Here is a 22,058-nt window from a genome sequence, read left to right as displayed (position 1 = left end):
ATAAGGAATGGTTGCAGTTGGGAGCTGGAAGGGACATCCTTGATGGGCTAATAAACTCCTTTTTTCCTTTAAACTTTTTATGAATTATGAATAAATCTCTCCTAGCCTGAAGTTGAATTACAATGTGTAATCAACTTCAGAAAGGGTTTATTAATGATTGATATGTGTATAATTTTTTCAGTATTTTTGTTATAATCCTTGTACCATTATTCATTTTTAAATAATCTAAAAGTTAAACATTACAATAATATATTTTTTTATAAGCTATGTCCTTATAGTTTATACATTTGTATTATTTTTTAGTCAAAAGGAGTTTTGACATCATGTAATTGGTGTGGATTAATGACTATAACCTTCTTAAAAGGTTAGGAAATTATATGAACCATATAAAAAGCATGTTAAATAGAGTAGATTATTATTGACTTGTGCGTCTGTTACAATGGGTAATTGGTTATTTAGTTAGCAAGTTTGTCTATTACCACTAACCACTTAGTCAGTTAATTCAGTTTTTTTTAATATTGGGTTTGTGTTTTAAAGAAGAAATAGATATGAGAAAGTACTAAACATATAAAATAAGTTAGCTAGAAAGTAGAATTATTGTATTAGTGTCTACTTGAAATTAGCTCTGTCACCAAATAATAAATAAGATGCCTTCTTTATCATTACATGAATTGTACTTTGTATTCTTCTTCTTTTTTTACCTAATAATAAAAAACAAAGCTGCCCAACAACAGAAACTATTAGAATGATAAGACAATAGCTGTGACACAAAAACCACAAATACCTTTTCCCTGGGTTTTTCTCTTCCCAGTGCAAATAAGCCATCTGGACGCTGTCTAAGATTGAGGTGGAATATACGGTTACTGAAAAGTATGGTTAAGGTATAAGGGTTTGCATGGCCAGCCCGACGACTCTGTCTTACTAGATAAACTCCATCACCATCCTGTTGTTGGAGTAACTGCTCAGCTGTGTCTCTCTCTACATCATGGAACCATGAATATTGGTGTATCAGGTCCTGTAGTAGCAACAAAGATAAACAGGAAATATTTAAAATTTTGCTTTCCAATAATATTATCACTCAGATTTTTATGTTTAGATGGGTTTTACTGTGTAATGTTTCTGTTTGTAAACTTATCTTCAGCTGGAAATTAATATGGTTAGTAAAAAAAAAGTTTGTTTAGAATATGAAGAATATAATAAATGCATCACTGTTATGTTTCATATATACAAAATATTTTATAAAACTTGAACCCAGTGATTTTAATCACTTTGATTTAGAGACACAAGGATAACACAGAGCTATTTACAAAACAATCATTCCAATTATCCCAATTAAACATTTAGTTTCAACTATTATTTAATTAAACCACAATGACTAACTAATACAAAGCTATTAGATATCGTTCCAACTTCACCTTAAATATATAGTGCTACAGATGTTTGTGTGGATATATAGAGGATACTGATAACAATGTACATAATTATTATGAGGTTGTGGCCAAACTTTGTTTGATTTAAGTACTCAGTCATTGGATAACTGGTATAGACATTAGCAGATGTAATTTCTGAACAACTTTCAATAGTCCCCAGTTAGTATATGTTGCACATGTGCATTAAGTATCAAAAGTATCAATATCTCAGACCACCAGTAAATACATTATGTCACATAATAGTGAACATACTTATTTATCTCAAACTTGCTGTGATTAACTGTTTGGCAAAATATAGATACATGTTAGCTTAAAATTGTTAACAGATATAGGTTAGAAATATAACTTGTTTCAAATTAAGGAAATATTTTTGAACATGCTGTATATTTTCAACTTTAGAATACAAGTACAAAATATTATTTATGTGTCAACTTCTTTTTACATAATTAAACTTATGCTTGCAAAGATCCCCATGTAGAATTTTATTTATTGGATTTATGGAGAAGGTGGGATGTCATGCCTGCACATCATTTTCCATGTAGAATTACCAAATACTGCTACAAATATTTTCATATCCAAAAAACCCTGAATATTTCATGGCAATCAAAGTTCAGGAAGTGAGCATTAGTTGGCAGCAGAAAGTGGGGAGATTCAAAGTGGCTGTCAGATTAATAAAAACTGAAGAAACTGATAAAGCATTTTAGAATGGCACTTGAGCATACCCAAGAATTCATGAATGTTTCATGGTTATCAGTAAAAGAAACTGGCAAAACCATAGTAGTATTAAATGAAATATTTGTGAAATGTGCAACTGTCTTTGTTTTTCTCAATTCTGTAACCAAAAAACAAATTGCTTTAGAGAAGGATTTAGCACATTGGAATAATTTATTCAGCATTGAGTTTTTAAATAAAGAACCTTAATTAGGATATCAAAAAATATGTATGAAAAAAGTTGGCTGAAAATGTAAAAATTAACAGTAAGGATTTCATTAAATACATTAAAAGTAAACAAAATGTTAGGATGGGGGTAGGACCCCAAGTGTTAATAAAGGAAGGCTTGTATCTGTTGATCATGAGATGGCTGGGTTATTAAATTTTGTATTTTCTTCATTTTTTACTAACGAAGATTTAAGCAGTATTCCTCATCTTGAACAGTTGATAGATGGAAACAAAACTGAACTAGATGACTGCATTAATTCTGAGTTGGTTAAGAAAAAATTGGGAAGTGTAAAAAATGATATGGCTTCTGGGCCAGGTTATATTTCCCCAAGGGTTTTGAAGGAGGTTAAAGATTGAATATATCAGCCACTTGCTTCAATTTTTGTCAGTCCTTGAATGGTGAGCAGATACCAGAGGATTGGAAGTTAGCTAATGTAATTTCTCTTTTCTAGGGAGGTGATAAACATTCTCCCAGTAATTATAGACCCATTAGTCTTACAACAGTTGTGAGAAACGTTTTGGAAAGCCTGATAAAAGATGCTTTGCAAAGTCATTTAACAAAGTTTAGAATTTTATTGGATAGTCAAAATGGTTTCACAAACGAAAAATTTTGCCTCACAAATCTTTTGACATTCTTTGAAAAGGTCAATGGTCGTGTAGATGAGGGTAAGAGTGGATTTGTTGTATCTGGATTTTCATAAAGCATTTGACAAGGTGCCACATAAAAGGCTTGTAAAGAAAATTATCTCTATAGGTGTGGGGGATAAGTTAGCAAATTAGATAGAAAAGTGGCTGGATGGAAGAAAGCAAAGGGTTGTTACAAATGGAGTTCAGTCAAACAGGATTAATGTCACAAGTGGGATACCACAAAGCTCAGTCTTAGGACCTTTGCTCTTTTTGATTTACATCAATGACAAAAATGGAAGAATGGTCAATAAATTACTTAAATTTGCAGATGATATTAATGTCTTGGCTGTTGCTAGCTGTGAAGAGGATACTGCTGATTTACAAAAGGATTTAGATCATTTAGTGAGTTGGGTTTTAATTATAATAAATGCAAGATAATATATGTGGGTTATCATAATTTGAATTATAAGTATAATTTTGATTGGAATAACCTTAACAGTGTTAGAAAGAAAGGGATCTTGGTGATAAGTTGATTAGTCTCTAAAGCCATTCAAGCAGTGTTAGTGGTAGAGCAAATAGGATTTTATGTTGTTCTACAGAAATATTGAATACAAGTCTAAGTAAGTTATAATTTCATTGGATAGGTCACTGGTTAGTCCACATTTGCAATATTGTGTTCAGTCTTGGGCTCCTTAGGAAAGACATTGAATTGTTGCAATTCAGAGTAGGATTACTAGAATGGTGCCTTGGATAGAGGGGTTGTCATATGAGGGGTTGAAATCTCTAAAATTGTTTTCACTTGAAGAAAGAAGAGTTTGGGGGGGGGGTCTGATTGAGGTGTTCAAGATTGTAGAGAATTAATAGTGTTGACATATCATTTTTCATACTTAACATTGAAAATAATAGGACTAGGGGATACAAGTACACATTTTGGCAGGGTAAGAGTCATCTTCAGCCGAGACAATTTTATTTTTCTAACAGTGTGGTTGGCCTTTGGAATGGGTTGCCTTCTGATGTTATGGAGGCAGTAAATATAAGAGAAAGCTTGATAAGTAAATGAATGATAAGGACTGGCTTTAAGATTTTTTGTCAATTTATTTAATAATATTTTTGTTTAGTTTAGAGAATGGAACAGCAAAGATGGACCAATAGGTCTCATGTTGTCCCAAGATGTTATGTTATGTTAACTTGTGATCAGTACAATTTTTTTATAACTTTTCATTCTTTTAATTTTTATCTAGAAATATTAGCTGAGTCATTAGTGTGGTTATAATGTTTGTTATTGATTTCATATTAGTTTAGAATATAACTTTCTGAGGCAGGTCAAGAACTTGTATAAATTTAAAGCAGTTTCTAAATCTTGTAACCTTCTTTCTATGGAATTCTAGTGTATATTGACACGGCATCCAAAATGCAAAGAAGGCTGTTGCAGTGGCCTTTCTAGGATTTTTGAATTTTGGGGACAGAAAGTGGGTCAAGCATTATGAAATACAAAATAAATAGGCTTTTTTGCCTTTAAGAAGTGTTTGTTTATTCTTTTTAGTTATCATAAAAGGCTAAAATTATCTTCACTATCTTTTTACACAGCTTCATGGCAATCTGATTCTGTTTCAAACTACCAGCAAAACCTATACCCTTAGGTCTCACCTGATTGGAGATACCTTTTGGTTCAAGTTATGTAGTACGAGTACCCTGCCCATAAAAAAAAAATTAACATTTTCATGTCAGTGGGAATCACAATGTAGGAAGAATTTAAAATCTTAAAACACTGTATCTTGATATCTTGGATAAGTGGCAGAGAGCTTTTCAATGTGGGTCTGCCCCATGTCATCCAGATGGACATGCCCCCAGGCTGTTGGGATGCAATAATTTTTTTATAATATATTCTTCAATGTCACACACTGAAGATGTTTTATGTGGTAAGCAATATAATTATATTATACTTACAGAATGATAACATGGACAGTGTGTTTAGATTGCAGACCTCTTTCTGTTGTAGGTGTCTAGGTAGGTGATCAGAATAGTGAGATTTTCTGTTCAAATATTTTTAAATTTGAATTTCCCAAGAGAAATTGTGAAGGTTATAAATAGCTAAATTTGATAAACTCCCAAAATTATCAAACACATCTTTACTACACTGTCTTTCATCCTTAAGTTTTTTTTATCTTTGGTGTTTGTCATGATCAATAACTTTAATAATAAGGTTGAGTTTTATCTCAAAAAGTACTGTTTATGTAATATTAATAACTTCGAAATTAGCTGATTTGTTTTGGTGTTCATGCATCTAAATAGTGGAGATTTATTAAAGCTGTCCAGGAAGTTCATTAGCTTTGAGGAAATGGTGCCAGTTTTTCTCTACTATAATAACATTGTTAAAACTATTTTGTGAAGTCAGGCTTAAATATTTTTGTTTGCTGTAACCCTAAAGTGATTTAAAATATGGGTAGGTAGATAGTAAGGTAAATATATTTTTTTTGATTGGCAAATAAAATTTTGGAAATACCACTAGTTTCATCATCATCTAAAACAATGTGTTAAGACAAGATTCCATTACTATCAACATCTATTCTAGGAAGAGATTTACAGAAATTTCAAATTCTTTCACAACACACATTTGCTGGTTGATATGGCCCTCAATCGACAAAATTGAATTGACTGTTGCAGACAATTTTACGGTTTATTCTTCCCATTTCATCTCATTTACCAAGTAAATCTACAAGTACTTCACTTCCCTCCATGTGAATAAGGTCCCAATCGGATTTAATTTGTTTTGGTCCTGATCCTAAATCTACAAAAACATTTTGCAGAGATGGATATAATGAACAGAATTCCGTTTGCCATGTTGTTGATGTATGCTTGTCAATAGTAAATTCTCCCCTGATAGGTCGTGTATTTAATAGTTTAGCGTGACAGTTCCTAGGGATGAGATAAGCCATGTTGTCAAACCTCAATGCACTGGCCAATCAGCATTGAGCTGTCAATTCGTAATCAGGTGAGGCTCTCCCACAATGTTGCAGATTACATGAACTTTCAAGAAAAAATATTCTAACCATAACATGGTGATAAAAAATTTTAAAGTCAATTAATTTTATTAGATGGGTTGGTATATAATCAGAAATTGGTGAAAATAAAAATTTCATAGGTGATAATATCAAAACAATATTCCAGTAAACCCCAATTTTAAGCTTGGCATGAATTTCTTATTTTATCCATCAATAAGCATGTGTAGCAAGGTTTTTGTTAATTTTCTTCTTTATAATTTTTTGGAAGACATTTTCAGCTTTTACTGTGATTCAATTAGTATCTACTGTTTATACAAAAAGATTGTAGAAAAATTAATTTTGGGAATATCCTATTTTACATTATTGATGTTTTCAGTAACTGACATTACTAAAGAAACTTTTTTAATATTTGATATCACTGTCATCTGCTTTTATCACGATTTGTTTATTTCTTTAATCTGAGAGAAAAGGATATGCCTCTATTTTTTAACAATGTTTGGAAACAAACAGCATTCTCTCCCTTTTTTTTAATATGTGAAGTTTTGGATTTCTTTCCTATTTCAAAATTATAACAACATACGATATGGTGAGTAATGCCTGAAAGAGAAACAGCAATGTCAATGAAAAAGTTAAAACTTTTAGTTGGAAACAGTTTATATCTAAAATTCAGATTATTGGATTGTCAAGAACAAATATTTAAAATCAATAACACTAACCAAATAAAAACAAATTTTAAAAAATGAGAAAAAAAATCTTAGCTTTTGGAAAAGATTGACTAATTACCTTTGTTAAACAACAAAGAGATTTGTGTCATCATAATCTATAATAGAAATTGATACTGCAACAGACAACTAGTGCTATCTAGATTTTACACTTTTTTTTTCCAAGAAAAAGGAGTCTAAACATTTTAAATACTGTCAACCTTTGTGATAATCAATTTGGCTTTTGAATGAGTAATTTTCAACCTTTTCCTTTCTTTGTCAGAAAGAAACAGTTTTATCTTTTTGTACAAATTTCTACCTCTTATTTTTCCCATGTAGGATAAATTTATTAAGTATTGTGTCATTCTTAATTATCTTATCTTTGTATTCCCATAAGTTTTACCTTTTATCATTGTCAAGATAAAATACATATTATAACAACTCATGGTTTCATAAAAATTTTCATGACAATTTTTCTTTTCATTCCTATTTTACTCAGTATGAAGGAAGGTCTATATTACAAAAGGGCTCAAGTTTTTCCTTAACTGTGATTCTCCCGAAAATGAACAGTTTTATCTATCTATCTTCCTTGCTGGCAATTGTAAATACTCTTAAGTCATTTGCAAATTATTTCTAGCATCATTAGATGTTTTTAATCAGTTGTATATCTAGCTTCAAATGCGATAAGAAATTTGTGGGTTTACATTTAAAATTTAGCACAATTTAGTGTAGTAATGCTCAAGACTGTCAGTTTATTATATAAAACTTTTTCACACTGAAATTGATACTAGTACTTGACATTGTAGAGAATGTCTTGATCCTCATAAAGTTATAGTGAGTACTTGAATAAAAAATATCACAGTGAGGTTTATTCAAAAACTCAATACAGAGCAACTTAGCATAATGTAGAATTTTTCCATTTTTTATAATTAAGAATATCAATATATACCAGCAGACATGTTTTTTTTTTAAACAGTAAACAAAATTTTAAAATGTGTCTAACTTCTACTAAGTACGTACAAGTGAAAGTAAAAGAAATCACAAACCTTTTCCTTTTTCGGATCTTCGTATAATTTTGATGTTGCAGGAACAGGAGGAAGTGGTCTATTAGCAACATTTGTTCCTGAAGTATAAAAGACAATAATGACAAGTTCTATTTAAATTTTACTTTGCATATTTGAATTTGTATATCTAAATCAATCAACTTGGAAGAAATGAATGCTTTTTTAAAAATTTAGAATAAGACATTTTTACAAAAATCATATTTTTCAAAACCATTGAACTATCTGTCATTGTTATTAGCATTACATGAATGTCAAGGAAGTACTGTGAAAAGTTTTCATATTTTGTAGACAAAATATTATCTTTTGACTAAAATAACAACTCATCATCCTACCAGGAAATACATTTATAAGTAAGTCAGTTTTGGCTTTAGAAATTAAAATGTTATTTGCCATAACTGAAGGTTAAACTACTTTAAAGCATTTTTCTGGTTGGTATAGTTAAAAAAAATGGTGACAACTATCTAATGAAATTTGGCAAAATGCATGCAGAGTAGTGAAAAAAAATATTTGGAGAGGTTGCTTTGAATGTTTTTCTATAGTATTAAATGATATTCAGATATTAATGAGAATAGGTGCATGTATGAGTAAGCATAAGTAAGTTTAATGCATGCAAGTAGATTTACCATGAAGTTTATACTGAGCTTCATTTACCCATGCTTGGTTAAACCAAGTTTTAAGCTGTTAGTGATTATAATGTTAGCTAGCATTTTGAAATCTAATTTTAAAACTTGTCATAAGTGAACAAAGTTAATTTAAGAATCCAGAATGTGTCTCAGTATTAACTATAAAAATCCATACCAATGTCTTCAAAAGAAACTTGCGGACTGTATTTTGGAAAATTTATTGGAGGGGTTATCTTTTTATCAGGCAATTGGGGTGCATTGTTTATTGGCCCTGTAAGACTTGACATTGGATCTGAAACACGAAATCACATAACATTAACCTAATAACGCCTGTAAAATTGCAATACATTTTTAATTTTGAGCTTGGACAAACCCATTTGTATTAGTATTATTGTAACATTAAAAAACAAAACTTTACTAGTTACATAGCAATACCATTAATAATTTGTCAGTTTTTCATTTTAATACTTTTTTGGAAATAAAACATTTTCACTAACTAGAGCTAAAATATTAATACAATTCTCTGAAATAAATCTTGTTGACATGTTTTGACAAGTGTTCAAAGAAAGAGCAGTTAATACGTTAAAACTATGTATTGTAACATCTTTCATTTAGCTTGAAGCCTAATGGCTCCTAGTTTCAAGTTTATTCATACAAGATCAACTTCCAATTTTTCAATTAAGACTAAGCTTTACATTAGTTAATTTTTTCAAAATCCTGTTTAAGATCTCTTATAAAGAAAATATCAATAAAATGTATAATATTTCTGTGTTCCTATTTCAATTTCTTACTCATGTAACCAATATAACATTATTATTTTAGATTGGATCTTGCAAATGGACTTTTAGAAGCAATCTCTTACCCAGCAATCCTAAAATTCTTAAAATAAAAACTGAATTTGTTTCTAGTCTTTTTTGGATGTCAAGTTGATGTTAATGTTGAATTTGATCTGGTGTAAATAGCTTAGGTAAGATAGCTTTACATTATTCATCCTTAATGTTCTTTCTTAATAAAGTAATCAAAGAGAATTTGTAGGTTCTCTTCTTACTCAATCTCTATGTTTATTACAAGAAAAAAAGGACAGGACATCATCATCAGCATCTACATCTCCAGACAGATGGTAACTTATCTTTTTAGCAAGTATCTTTTATTAATCTTGTTTATTACTAACAAGTACTATGTTTCTAAAATATTTTTATTGCTATTATATGAACTTTCTGTCACTATATTGAACTGAAAGCTTACTCTAGTTTTCTCTCAAAGATTTTGGAAACATTCCTAAATTTATCCTTAAAATTTTTGCTTTTCTGGCTGTAAAATCTGTTTACCTGATTTTTCTGGTGTTGACGCTCGAGATGAGTGGCTGCCTGTTGTGGATGCTGTATCTCCACCACTACTGTTACACTGATCTCGTGCAGGTTTTTTCCCTTCTCGTATACTACGACTGCTCAAAACAGATGACAAGAGACCAGTTATTGCTCCAGTTACACTCTGAGATGAAGAAGCTTGTGACTGATCTTCACTTGCTTTAGAACTGAAGGTTTCTTTACTCCTGGGTAGTTTAGGCCTTTCAACATCAGCTAAGGGATCTTGGTTACTATTAACATGTGGGACTAGTATATCTTGATATTTTCTAGGTTTCTCTGGTAGAGGTGGTGGAGGACCATAAGATAATGCTTGAGAACGAGGAGGTAAAACTGGTCGATCTGAGGAAGATGAGGCGAGTGATGAGGAAGAGCCTGACCATTGATTTTCTGCTATAAAAAATAAAATTTGAAATTATTTCTGTATTTACAGAACTCAGTAAAGTGAGTTATTACATTAATTCATTATATTATGCAATTCTGCTTTTGATGCTGCAAACTCCTTGTGGGATAGTTCAAGAATAGGATTCTTTTTTTTTATCAGTTCTTAGATAAACCAGTTAAATCTGTTTAACTATTAAACTTTTACAGAAATAGGGTAATCTAGAAATCGTCCTATGGTTCAGGTATAGCGATCCCTAACTTTGAATTACTGACCCAAGGGGACAGTCAGTCAGCAACATCTGCTGCCGTGAAGGCTTTGTCAATCTAAAGGAACAGAACAGCAATACTGACTGTCACTTTTATAACACACACACATCATGGGCAGATCCAATATTTACTTGGGGGGGGGGGGTCTGATATATCATTAAACAGATATGACAAAGCCATAATGCTTTAAAATACGTGTTGATAAAGTTGAGTTAAAATGATTGCATATAAAGAATGTTGTCAAACTAACTATTTTTAGATAGAAACAGTTGACATAAAAACAATGCGGTTTGGTCACCCTCATCACTTTCATTGTGGATCCTCCAATGTACACACATACACAGTTGAAAGTGCAGGGTCTGTTCAGTAGAGGTCTAAGCTACTACTGTAATGAATCACTTTATAGAATATACACTTTGATTTAAATTACTAAAATATAATAATAATAAACCATCAGTAAAATCTTCAACCATGTATCTCATAAAGCTGTATATAACAAAATTCATAATTTTCCAGTTGACGTAATCTTGCTGATACTGCAAATCACCATTATTTTGTTCTTAAACATAGTATGAAAACCTGGACAACCATAGTTAAAACTTTAGCAAATTCCTTTTAACAGTTCTTTATTTTGTAAAAGCATGAGTTTAAACCATAAATGTTGTTAATGCAAAATACACACACACACACACACACACACACATACATACATACATACATACCATCACTTTGAAATGTACTTGAATTTTTTACATTGTGAGCAAGAAATCCATAATATGTATACCAGTCAATAACAAATTAAGAATGGGGGGATGAAAAAAGGCCATCTGGTCTATCATTGATAGCTATATTACTCCTAAGCCTTAGAAAACAAAAAATTAACACAAACTAAGTTCAGTGTAAGCTTCTAGATTCTTTTACTTGTTTAAAAACCTTTTCAGGAAAAACAAAATATCAGCATACACTACATCTTCATGCATCTTATTCTACAAGTTGGAAATTAAAATATGATTATTTTTAAAAGCAATTCTGAGTCTTAGTTTACAAGGTTTATACAAAAACATTCACATCCCCATTACCACCATATTAGTCTAAAACTAACGAAGAATTCCAACCAACAAATCCAAATCCTAACAGGTTTTTCAAAAGCCTAAATCATATCTCTTTTTTTTTAGGATGTAGTAAAAATGAGGGCAATTTGATAAATGAAATATAATCTTGATAGATCACAGCTGAGTACTCATACATAATTATAACAATCTTCTTATTCTAACAACTATAACAAAAAAATTATAAACAGCATTTTCAACCTGACCAATGTCATAGAGTTCTGGACATTATTATATTAAATGGACCTAAAAGAGATAATCAAGATAAATTTCTCAAATAGTTCTAGTTTAGGTCTTTTCAAACACTAAGAATTGGCTTACACTAAACTTTGTGACATTAGTAAATTTTTTCAAGTCTATAATATTTTCATCATGTTCAAAAAACCCGACCTTATCTACATACATATATATATGTTTATAATCTTCTTAATCTTAAAACTATTACATACCTGCTACTACTTCATAATTTTCTTCCTCAGCCTGACAGAAAAAAAAAAAAAAAATGGAAGAAAAGAATCATAACTAAAGTGACAAATAAAGCACAACGCAATTTAAATTTCTCCCATTTTCCTAAATTAATTAAAATAACCATTCATGCAAACCAATCTTTTGGTTAAAATATGTGCCTGTTAATATTATCATTGTATTATGAAGCATTACAAGAGCAATACAACATTTATTGTGTTTCATACACAACCACAAGAAAATGTAAAAATCTTGTGTGACACTAATATACTTAATTTAACGCACAACTGTGTGGGGGGCAAGAAACAATATATTTAGCATCTATGTTTATCTTCAATACATGAAAGACACTCACAACTTGAAAATATATACTTTTCAGAATTTTAAAAAGAAATCAAAAAGCAGTCTGAATTATCACTATAAAGCTTTATTGTTCCTAACTATGGTTACTACTACCACTTTCTTGATCTATTTGCATATTTTGAAACACAGCCATATAAACCATAGCAGAATGCCTCAACCAAACATTAATGTTTAATCATTTAGTCATGTAATGTTTTCAGTCATATCATATTCAAAATCATCATTAACTTGCACAAGTTCAATTCTCTATTCAAGTGTGAAAACACTGCAGTGATTTGATACTATTTTAGGTGTGTTTTCTAATAAAAATTTAAAAACTTTCAAATGCATTTTGCAATACTAGTGGGAAATGCAAATGCATTATGTGGTTGCCATATAGCAATGGGTGCAAGTAATGTGTTAGAGGTGACCATATCTTTTGCACAGAGATTTACAATTTGGAACTTTATTTAGAAAATTAAGATCTGTTAGATTCCACAACTAATCTTTTTCTTTACAAAACAGAATGTCAAACAATCTGAACTTTTCCAAAAACTATTTTTGTAATTTATTTTAGATAATGCATTCTAGCACTTGGATACTGTCCCAGAACAATTAAAAATATTATTACAAGTACTTACTTTTTCAATTGCTTCATAAGTATCTGTAACAAAAAAAAAACAGTATACTGAGATTTTTCTTTTCAAGAAATTACACATCCAGTATTGCATATAGTTTATAAATCTACCATCTGCATCAATTTCACTTAATTATTACAGACAGAAACCAGAATTTGCTTTAGTCCTGTCAATTTATACTATTATTTACATTTAATACAAAAGTCATCTTTACTTTGATTGCAGTTCTTTCAGTGACCAATCATTCCTAATAAATAAAAATCACAACACCAATGTTTCAAGTGCACAATAAGTTTATTTGTATATGGTTAAAAGAAAAAAAAAACACATGCTCTACATGTTTCAGTGGACAACATGATCCACCATCTTCAAGAGACCAAGAATGATACACAAGGTTCTTCATGTACTAGATAAACATGCATGTACAATTAGCATATTGTACAGTGACACCACTTAAGAAATAGAATTACAGAAATTCACTTCCATGGCACCTGGACCTAAATCGTTATTCAAACTTATCATTTTGTTTTTAATAATATCACCTGTTTAAGTAACTTCATATGTTCAGGCAAGGCCAAAGTGCTGAAAACAGGTCTTCTGTTTATAAGTTACCTTACAAAAGGCAATGGACTTTTATCAAAATTGCGACATAAAATGAGGGGGAGGGGATTTATTTTCAGATTAAGATTTCTCTGAAGGAGATAAATTAATGAGCACAAAATCTTTAAGACTAAATCATCAGGGGCAATTTTATACTTTGTATTATTTGCCAGATATTGTGATGACAAAACAGCCACTAATTTCTGTATGACTGACTCCCAATTTTAGATCTAGCTAACATTATATTATAATTATTAGCTTCATAGAAAAAACTTGATATTGGAGCCATATTAAGACATAATATCAAAACTGCAACTATTGTAGATCCAAACACACATGTTCAGTCTGGTCAGGGTTTAAACTGTTTGTCACAAGTCTCAACAAATAATCAAAACATGTTTAGGCAGTGTAGACTCAGAATGCATGCCATATTAAACATTGCTCATCAAAAGATATACCAGGAAATCCTTCTTAAAAATATCTATTTGCACAAGGAATAGTAGTTTGTAAAAACCAGATTCTCTGGTCTGTATCATGAATCCATATCTAAATAAATCACACTTTAATTCAACTGTCCTTTTCTCACCCAGATAATTGTCAAACCAGTATGCATGCAGATTGGTTGTGACTAGACCATAAGCCAATGAAACACAGATATAAACTGATAACATTATTATAGCAACACTGATGTAGTTGTCCTATTGCCAATCAATTTATCCAATGGTGACTTTTTATGAAAAACAACCAATCAATATTGCATTTTAATTTATCAGTAGAGTCAGCAACTGGTTCTTATTGATTATAACTCAATACTTTGTCTTATAGTTTCTACAAGAATTTTATCCCACAAATATTATAATAGAATACATGACAATTATGCAAATAAATTCAAATGTAGTTATGAGAATAGTTTTAAGTGCAAATAACATTGATTTCTAAGCCAATGTCAAACACTTTCCATAATTTAAAATTACATTATTCTACAAATATTCATGATCAATAATGAATGGAAGTTGTGTGTGTGCGTGCGTGCATGCATGTCTGTCTGTATGCATAAATACATATTTGTATAGTGTATCAAATGTAAATAAAAGTTGCATTTACTAAGGTCATATATAATATGAAACAAGTATAGTACAAGTTTGTTCACAAAGGCCAACACCTAGCACACCTCTGCCATTCTGAGATATTACCATTCATGTTGACAATGATGGAATTACAAAATTCATGTTCATTAAACCTTTAACTACAGCTTGTTGCTTATGTTATATTCAACATCCTCTTTCTACTGTAATGAAAGATATAATACTTGGATATCTCTATTGAATCAAAAAGATATGCATCGAAATAGAATTATATAAGTTGATGTGAACAAAGAAATTGTGAGTAACTCCAAGACATTTAAAAACATTAATCACATATTTAATCAAGTTTTGGAAGTAGTACAGTAAGTAAGCAACAGAACCACCACAATACTGAAAGGACATTCTGGCATACTTGTCAAACTAGTTCAAAAACTGGGAGTAGCACTTAAATCTATAATTGTTAAGTTTGCTTATAAAAACAAAATGCCCTAAAAAATAAAGTCGTAGATTACAGCCTTGAAAGCAGTTGCAAGATAAAGAACATTATATATGAAGATACTTGTAAGTTATGTTCAGATACATGTACAGGATAGACAAGTCAGCGACTATATGACCATGTACCAGAACAAATAAGTGATATACAAAACTTTAACAAAACCAAAGCAGCTGCAAAGCATAGTGCTATAAAACATGACCTACTAAGAACAGAAAATTTATTATCAAACAAACGTTTTAGCAAATGGTCACAGTTTTTTAGACCGTAAAAGCTAAAGAGCCTATTTTATTCCAGATAAAACAAACTAAAGTTAAAAAATACAAACATCGGCCTATAAGTTAAAAAAATTCTATAAAAGTTATTGAGTTTTGTATTATACCATGATAACATTTACTTTTCATTTACATTTGATACCAAATACATATCTCTAATATTAAAAGGTTAAGATTCAAGGAACTTGTGTATATATTTAAAATATTAATATTCATAAAGGAACAACGTTTTATAATACATAAATAAAATCGGTTTAAATAAAATTTTAATTGTGTGTTATAAAATGTTGTTTGTGTGTGGATTTTAATATTTTACATTATTTATTTATCTATCTACCTATATGTACACACATACATATATGTGTGTGTGTGTGTGTGTGTGTGTGTATATATGTATGTATATCTATAGAGTGAGAGACAGACATACATGGATACATACATATGCACAGTTGCAATATGCAATGTTGTAGTACTTAATTTACTGTAATATTCAGAACATTTGACAATTAGCATGTAAGATCAAATGATTTACCTTCTCTATTTTCGATATCTTGTATTGCCCTGGTATCAGGAGAAAGACGAATGGCTGTGGGCTGAGGCACATAATTTCCTACTGTTGTTTTGATTTGGTCATGAAGAGTTGGTGATTTCTGAAAGAAAGTTGGAGGAGCATTCCCACATATTGGAATTTCGTAATCTTCCTGTGCTTCAACATCAACAATATCAGGAGGACTGGATGTACAGGTAGACAACAGAGGAGGCTGTGGAAAGCAAACAGATTACAAAAGTAACCTGCTTTACTAAGTTATGAAGCAAGTTATGTTTTCAGTACATAGTTATATTCTTTGTTTTTTCAACTAAATATCAAAATAACCGAGAACAAATACATGGTTCTGAATGGTATGAACTATTGTACATATATATGAATCTTAGTTCATTATTGTTTCTTAATAGGCTATTCCCTTGTTATAGACACTACCTTACTCAACAAGTACCTTTACTTGATTATTAGAACCAGAAAAAAATTGAAGGTTAAATACCAGTAGTTTATATATATATATATAAATTTTGTTTAGCTGAAAAAATACAGACTTAAAATTTTAGGGATCTTCTATGTCTAGCAGTAATTTTGAAAATTTTCTTAAAAATATTTAAACTTTCCGATATGAAGAAAATTAACTTTTCTTCTTTAAATCATTTACGTTTTAGTTTTATTGAAATATAATACATAATTTAAAATATTTATCCCTAAAAAGTTTGTGGTTAAAGTTCGTATTTCAAATAATATAATGAAACTTAAAAAAAAGTTGTTTTGGTGTTAATGAAAAGTTTTGCTCAGGGCCATTCCCTTTTCACCTAGAGTTGTATTGTATGAATGTCTTTTAACATGTTCATGACAGTTGGATACTGTGCACTTGGTAGAAACAACAATAAATGTTTTTAAAATTATTTCTTATGACTTTTGTTGACTGAGATCTGATCAATCACATCCAAGTCTGTCAATCACTGAACGAGCTAAGACAATCAAACTAGTTACAGTGAAAAGAACAAAGCATATAACTTTTATAATTCCTTCTGCTTTATAGTTTTTTGTCCTATTTTAATTGGATTCTAAAGTTTTTAAATGCCTTCTCTTTCTGATTGTTGTAACTTCAACAGGAAAATCTCTGTCAGTGTATCCATAATGCAATGAAAACACAAGAAAACATGAATTTTAGACATTTTCCCAATCTATATTGTCTAGTTTAGTGCTAAAAATATGTCTTCTACAGGTAAATTACTTTGCGGAAGGCAACTGACTTTCATCAAACTTTCAACACAAATGGGAGAAAGAACTCATTTTCAAATTAAGGTGAACTGATGAGCACAAAAATTCTATTATTTGATATCTCTAATAGCAATTTTAGTACTTTCTATCATTTGCCAGATATTCTGATCACAAATAAGACACTAATTTTTGTATGAATGACTCCAATTTTAGTTCTAACATAAAATCAGAGAAATCTATACAATCACCCAAATTTAATTATTAGTCTTTTGTTTTCCACTTATTCATTTTGTACCTTGATTAATTCATACATTAAATCATTAAGAAAATAGGTTCACAGCTTGACCAGTCAGTATCAGTTTTAGCTTCATTCAAAATCTAACTTGCATAAGTAGTCTCTCATATAATAAATGTACAATATGACAATATTAAGCCAATCAAAACTCCAAACTGATCTTATGATATTCAACTCCTTTGGAAAAAAAAAAGTTGTGTTTCTTCGGTGATTAAGTGTTACAAAAGGAAAAGTGATCGAAAGCACTTTTAAACTAATTCTCAAAATACGACTAGAACTTATGGTCACCAACTTGTAGAAGGTTTACTATACTACAGTATTTTTCTTATTTGTAACAAAAACTGATCATTATAATTTTTCCATGTATGCCAGTGATTAAAAATCATTCAATCCGATTTTTCAGATGGTTTTGTTTCACAAAAGAACCCAACTGTATTGATTTAGTTGAACCTTTATTAAGGAGTATATATCTTAAGTGAAACACTTACTTTGGAAAGGGGTAGAGGTGGTGGGGGAGGTTCACTAGGTGGTCTTCTGTATGGAGGAGGTCCTCTGTTCAGTACTGACCTCATAGTGGTATTTGTACTGTTCAGAAACAAAAACAATTCATACCTATGTTTTATCCTTGTAGTTTATGTATATCACTGTTCACAAGTTTTTAAGTAATCCTTTTTCTCCTCTTTTTTTAAAGTCAAACATGGTAATTTTCAAGCTTTTGAGTGGAGTTTTATAACTTGCCTTCAGTCACTGGCATTCTTTCTAAAAATTCCATCAAATTATGCTTTAAGTTAAAAACATTTAGAGTCAGAATCAATAAAATATCTGAAACTGTAAAGTTCATTAATTTTTATTAGTATTTTTAAATTTATACATCCCATACTATAGCTCTGGCAAGCATGCAAGTTCACTTATTCTGTGACAATTCAACTCCCAACATTATGTTTAAACATCTGAAGTCAGCAAAATTGTTAGATAGCAAATAAAATTATTATTACTGAACACATAACTTTAAAGCCAACATTAAAAATATTCCATGCAAAATAATTTTATCATGCCTAGTTTCATCCTTTATACGACAAACATTTGAAACAGTTTGGGCAATTTTAAAATCTATACCATTTTGTACAATAAAATTTATTGCATTTCCTTAAGTTTTTATCATCTAGGAAAAGGCAGACAAGAACTGTATGAATTGCAGTAGCAGAAACAAACTCACAGTGATGGCTTTAAGCTTGGAGGTTTAGGAATAGTTGATTTTTCTGGTGGTCTAGGTAACCTTCTTGAAGATATTGATGATAAAGTTGGAGAATTATCTTCACTAAATGATGAAGATGCACAATCTAATAGGATGAAAGTAGTACAGATAATTACCAGATGATTCAAAAGTTCAGTTACTTTTAAATTTTTCTAAAGATCTAATTTGGAACACGCTAAATCTGATTAAGGTTGTGTTAAATTCAGCCTGAGGATTTACATCCTATAGCTGTTCTGGTCAAGGAACTTATTCAAAAGTTCATGGGATAGGTATATTGTGTCCTACTTTACCTTGTGTATATAGAACTGCTTTATGACTATCATATGAAGTAAATATACAGATAGTTCTGGGTTATTGCAATCTTATTTGTGATTGGTCAGTTGTAGATGGAATGTAGATTGTTGGAGTAGTTTGGGTGCTTTCAGGGAGATTGGCCAAGCTCTGCTAATTGCTGTAATTTCATATAAGTTATTATGTGTGACAACCATATGTTACCATAATTATATAACTTTAATTTCAAGTATGTTTTAATTTACTTTACCTTAACTAATATTTTTATTACAAAGGTATTTAAGGTAATATAACAGCATTAAATAAACTGGTACTTTGCTGTGTTCATCAAATTTGTTTCTTTCTTCTCCTCTGCACGTGTTCTCTCATTAATATTGCTTCCAGGCAAACCTATCTTCATGTGTGGTGGTGGTGGTGGTGGGGTAATTACCTGTGTGCCTTTATTTCTCTTAACCAGGAAATTTAACCTAAGTTATACTTGCCATATAGAGCTTAGAAAAATACTAATGAATGTAGTGTTTCCCAGTCCTGCATCAGGACCAGCAGAAAATTAAAATCTAGCTACCTACCAATATCCAAATAATAATGCCTGTTGCACAGGTTGTCATCCTCAACACTGTTTGTGCCAATGGTGAACTTAGGGCACCACCAGTCGAGATGAAAAAAAAAAGAGATGAGTAATAAGATAGTGCAATCAGTACTAGAGCCTTGCCACTGCATGACCAAAAGATGGCCAACACATCCTAGATGTATTGGAATGTATTGTGCATGTGTTACACAGACCAAGCTGTTTGGAAAAATAGTCATCTGTGATTAAGCTGGTACTACTGACTAGCAATCCTTTTGAAATTGTAGAGCTTCTGTTATTGTTACCATGATTTTGGCATGATTCAAAGAAGGTGGAAGTAGTTACGGAGTTTCTGCTGGAGTACTAAATAAGGCTTTGGACTGCTATACCAAGTGATTCAAATACCACTTGAAACAGGCTGGAACTGGCTGGGCTAACAGTTAGGACAGTCATTTGATCTATAAATCAAGGGCTGAATAAGTGTTGTGAACTCTAGCTTCCAAACTACCTAGTGAAAAGATGCAAAATTTCTGCAACATATTTGTATACTTATTGATCACATATGTTGAAATTCACAATGTTTCACAGATAGGGAAGGTGATGTTAGTAGATGTAATGCATGTAGAACATCAACAATTTGAATAATTGGAGATGATTGCTATGAACATATTAACAATTGTAAGTTGAAAGAATACTGTAAATGTTCTTTCACATTTAAGTTTTCTTGTATAATTTTACAAAGTCTTTTTATGTAGTTTTAAAATATGCATTTTAGAACACAAACTATATCAGACACTAGAATGTCACAAACCTACTATAGTTTGTCTAGCTTTACTAGCTAACCTATAAATAGGTTAAAATATTTCATTACTGCTCAGGACAGTAATAGAAGTTTCTTTTTTAAAGCTTTGTAATTTGTACATACTAGATATTATTTTGATGTGCAGGTACTGAACATGCCAACAAATTTTCATTTTAAACTTAAGTTAGTAAATTCTGTTGTGTAGATTACATTATAAACAGTGCAAGTTGTCTAAATGATATACAGTTATTTTTTGGCAATTTTTCCTAGTAAGGTTGGAAAAATTATAAATCACTTGTGTTTCTTTTTTTTTTTTTTTGTCTAGACAATGATGCTTCTGGTTATTCAGAAGCATCCAGCCATGTTTCAGAGCAAACAATCGAATCCTTTCCCAATACAACAATGAACGTAATTGATGATAAATCAGGTGAGTTTTTGTGGTGTTAACAGTTTAGAGGAATAATGACACACAAGTAAGTTAAGATTGTTGGTTTTGATTTAGATATATCTTTTCAGAACTTCCAAACTACTTACACTTCTTTTAAGCATGAAATAACTTTAGCTTTTTACATTATTATTTCTTGCATTTTCTCAGTACGAGTAGTGTAATCCTGCGGGATCATGAGGGAGTGTTAAACCCTCAGTTCGTATGCTGGGGGAACTACCACTTCTACGCTTCAAATGCAAATTATTTTCCATGTTGCTGAATAACTAGAAACAATGAAGACTTCTATTATAATTTGTCCTCTCATCTTCTTTCAATGATAATCTTATATATATATATCTTTTCTATTGTAAATGTAGCTGAAATCCCCCATATTACAAATATATTACCTGATTCCAAACTGTTTTCTCCATGTAATTCAACAGCATTGGTGATTGCTATGTTACAAACAGTTTTGTCTCCATTTATCTGTTTAAAAATTGATACATTAATTAATTGCCATGCATTTTCTAAACATATTTAACAATATCGTTCCTTGACACTTAGAAAAAAAAATTCTTGTTACAAAAATCACTTATCTAATAGGTTTCTCAAAACCAACTTATTTCTTAATAAGTAACACTTGATAACATTTTGTTTTTACACCAAGGAAGATCATTTAAAAGTTAACAACCTTTATTTTTCTGTATAAATCATAATTTTAACAAAACATTTGAACTGGACCATAATTTGTTACAATTTATCTCAATAATTAAAACAAAATTTTAGTTTTTGCATACAGTGTAATATTCAGTGATTGATAATAAGGAAGACTTTTTAACATCTAACATAAATCAACAAAAACATAAATTCTAAAAATCTGATTTATGTAAATAATGAACAATTTCACACCACAAAATGAGAATTTAAACATTTTTTTATGAAGTATTTCAGTGTATGAGCATTTTTAGAATTCGATTACAGTTGAAATAATCTTCATTTTGAAATTTGTCAACACTAAAGATGCATAAAAGCAGTATTCCTACTATTCTTAAATATAAGCAAAATACACTTATGAAAAGTAATAATATTGCATTACCTGTAAATTTTCGTTTGCAGTGAGGTTTTGATTTTGAGGTTACTAAAAAAAATAAAAAAAAAGAAATATATCAGAAAACAGTGATTTATAAGTAATTTACAAGAATTAAACTGATTTCTTAAATGTTGAAATACACACAAAATAGCAC

The 22,058-nt window shown here is 30.4% G+C and overlaps 2 protein-coding genes across 3 annotated transcripts in view; both read right to left on the bottom strand.

Annotated features, from left to right (window-relative positions):
- Positions 1–19,157, bottom strand: part of LOC106461972 (B-cell linker protein-like) — a 24,787-nt gene extending 5,630 nt beyond the window's left edge. Inside the window, exons 1-9 of one of the 2 annotated variants that reach the window (XM_022389092.1) lie at positions 18,688–19,157; positions 17,960–18,056; positions 15,941–16,169; positions 12,959–12,981; positions 11,960–11,990; positions 9,715–10,140; positions 8,562–8,678; positions 7,746–7,822; positions 785–1,015 (exon numbers count right to left, since the gene is read on the bottom strand). In XM_022389092.1, the coding sequence (XP_022244800.1) occupies positions 785–1,015; positions 7,746–7,822; positions 8,562–8,678; positions 9,715–10,140; positions 11,960–11,990; positions 12,959–12,981; positions 15,941–16,169; positions 17,960–18,043 (1,218 nt within the window). In that variant the 5' untranslated portion in view covers positions 18,044–18,056; positions 18,688–19,157. Of the gene's footprint in view, positions 1–784; positions 1,016–7,745; positions 7,823–8,561; positions 8,679–9,714; positions 10,144–11,959; positions 11,991–12,958; positions 12,982–15,940; positions 16,170–17,959; positions 18,057–18,687 lie in introns of both variants that reach the window. The other variant, XM_022389091.1, reaches the window with a different exon arrangement.
- LOC111086403 overlaps positions 18,684–22,058 on the bottom strand; it is a 33,145-nt gene continuing 29,770 nt past the window's right edge. The window contains exons 6-8 of the mRNA XM_022389090.1: positions 21,911–21,951; positions 21,222–21,300; positions 18,684–18,811 (exon numbers count right to left, since the gene is read on the bottom strand). Of these exons, the coding sequence (XP_022244798.1) occupies positions 18,684–18,811; positions 21,222–21,300; positions 21,911–21,951 (248 nt within the window). The remainder of the gene's footprint in view (positions 18,812–21,221; positions 21,301–21,910; positions 21,952–22,058) is intronic.

Source organism: Limulus polyphemus, unplaced genomic scaffold (assembly GCF_000517525.1).
Source record: "Limulus polyphemus unplaced genomic scaffold, Limulus_polyphemus-2.1.2 Scaffold1069, whole genome shotgun sequence".
Taxonomy (NCBI): Eukaryota; Metazoa; Arthropoda; class Merostomata; order Xiphosura; family Limulidae; genus Limulus; species Limulus polyphemus.
The sequence above is the reverse complement of the archived record's forward strand: the minus strand, read 5'-3'. Positions and strand labels throughout refer to the sequence as shown.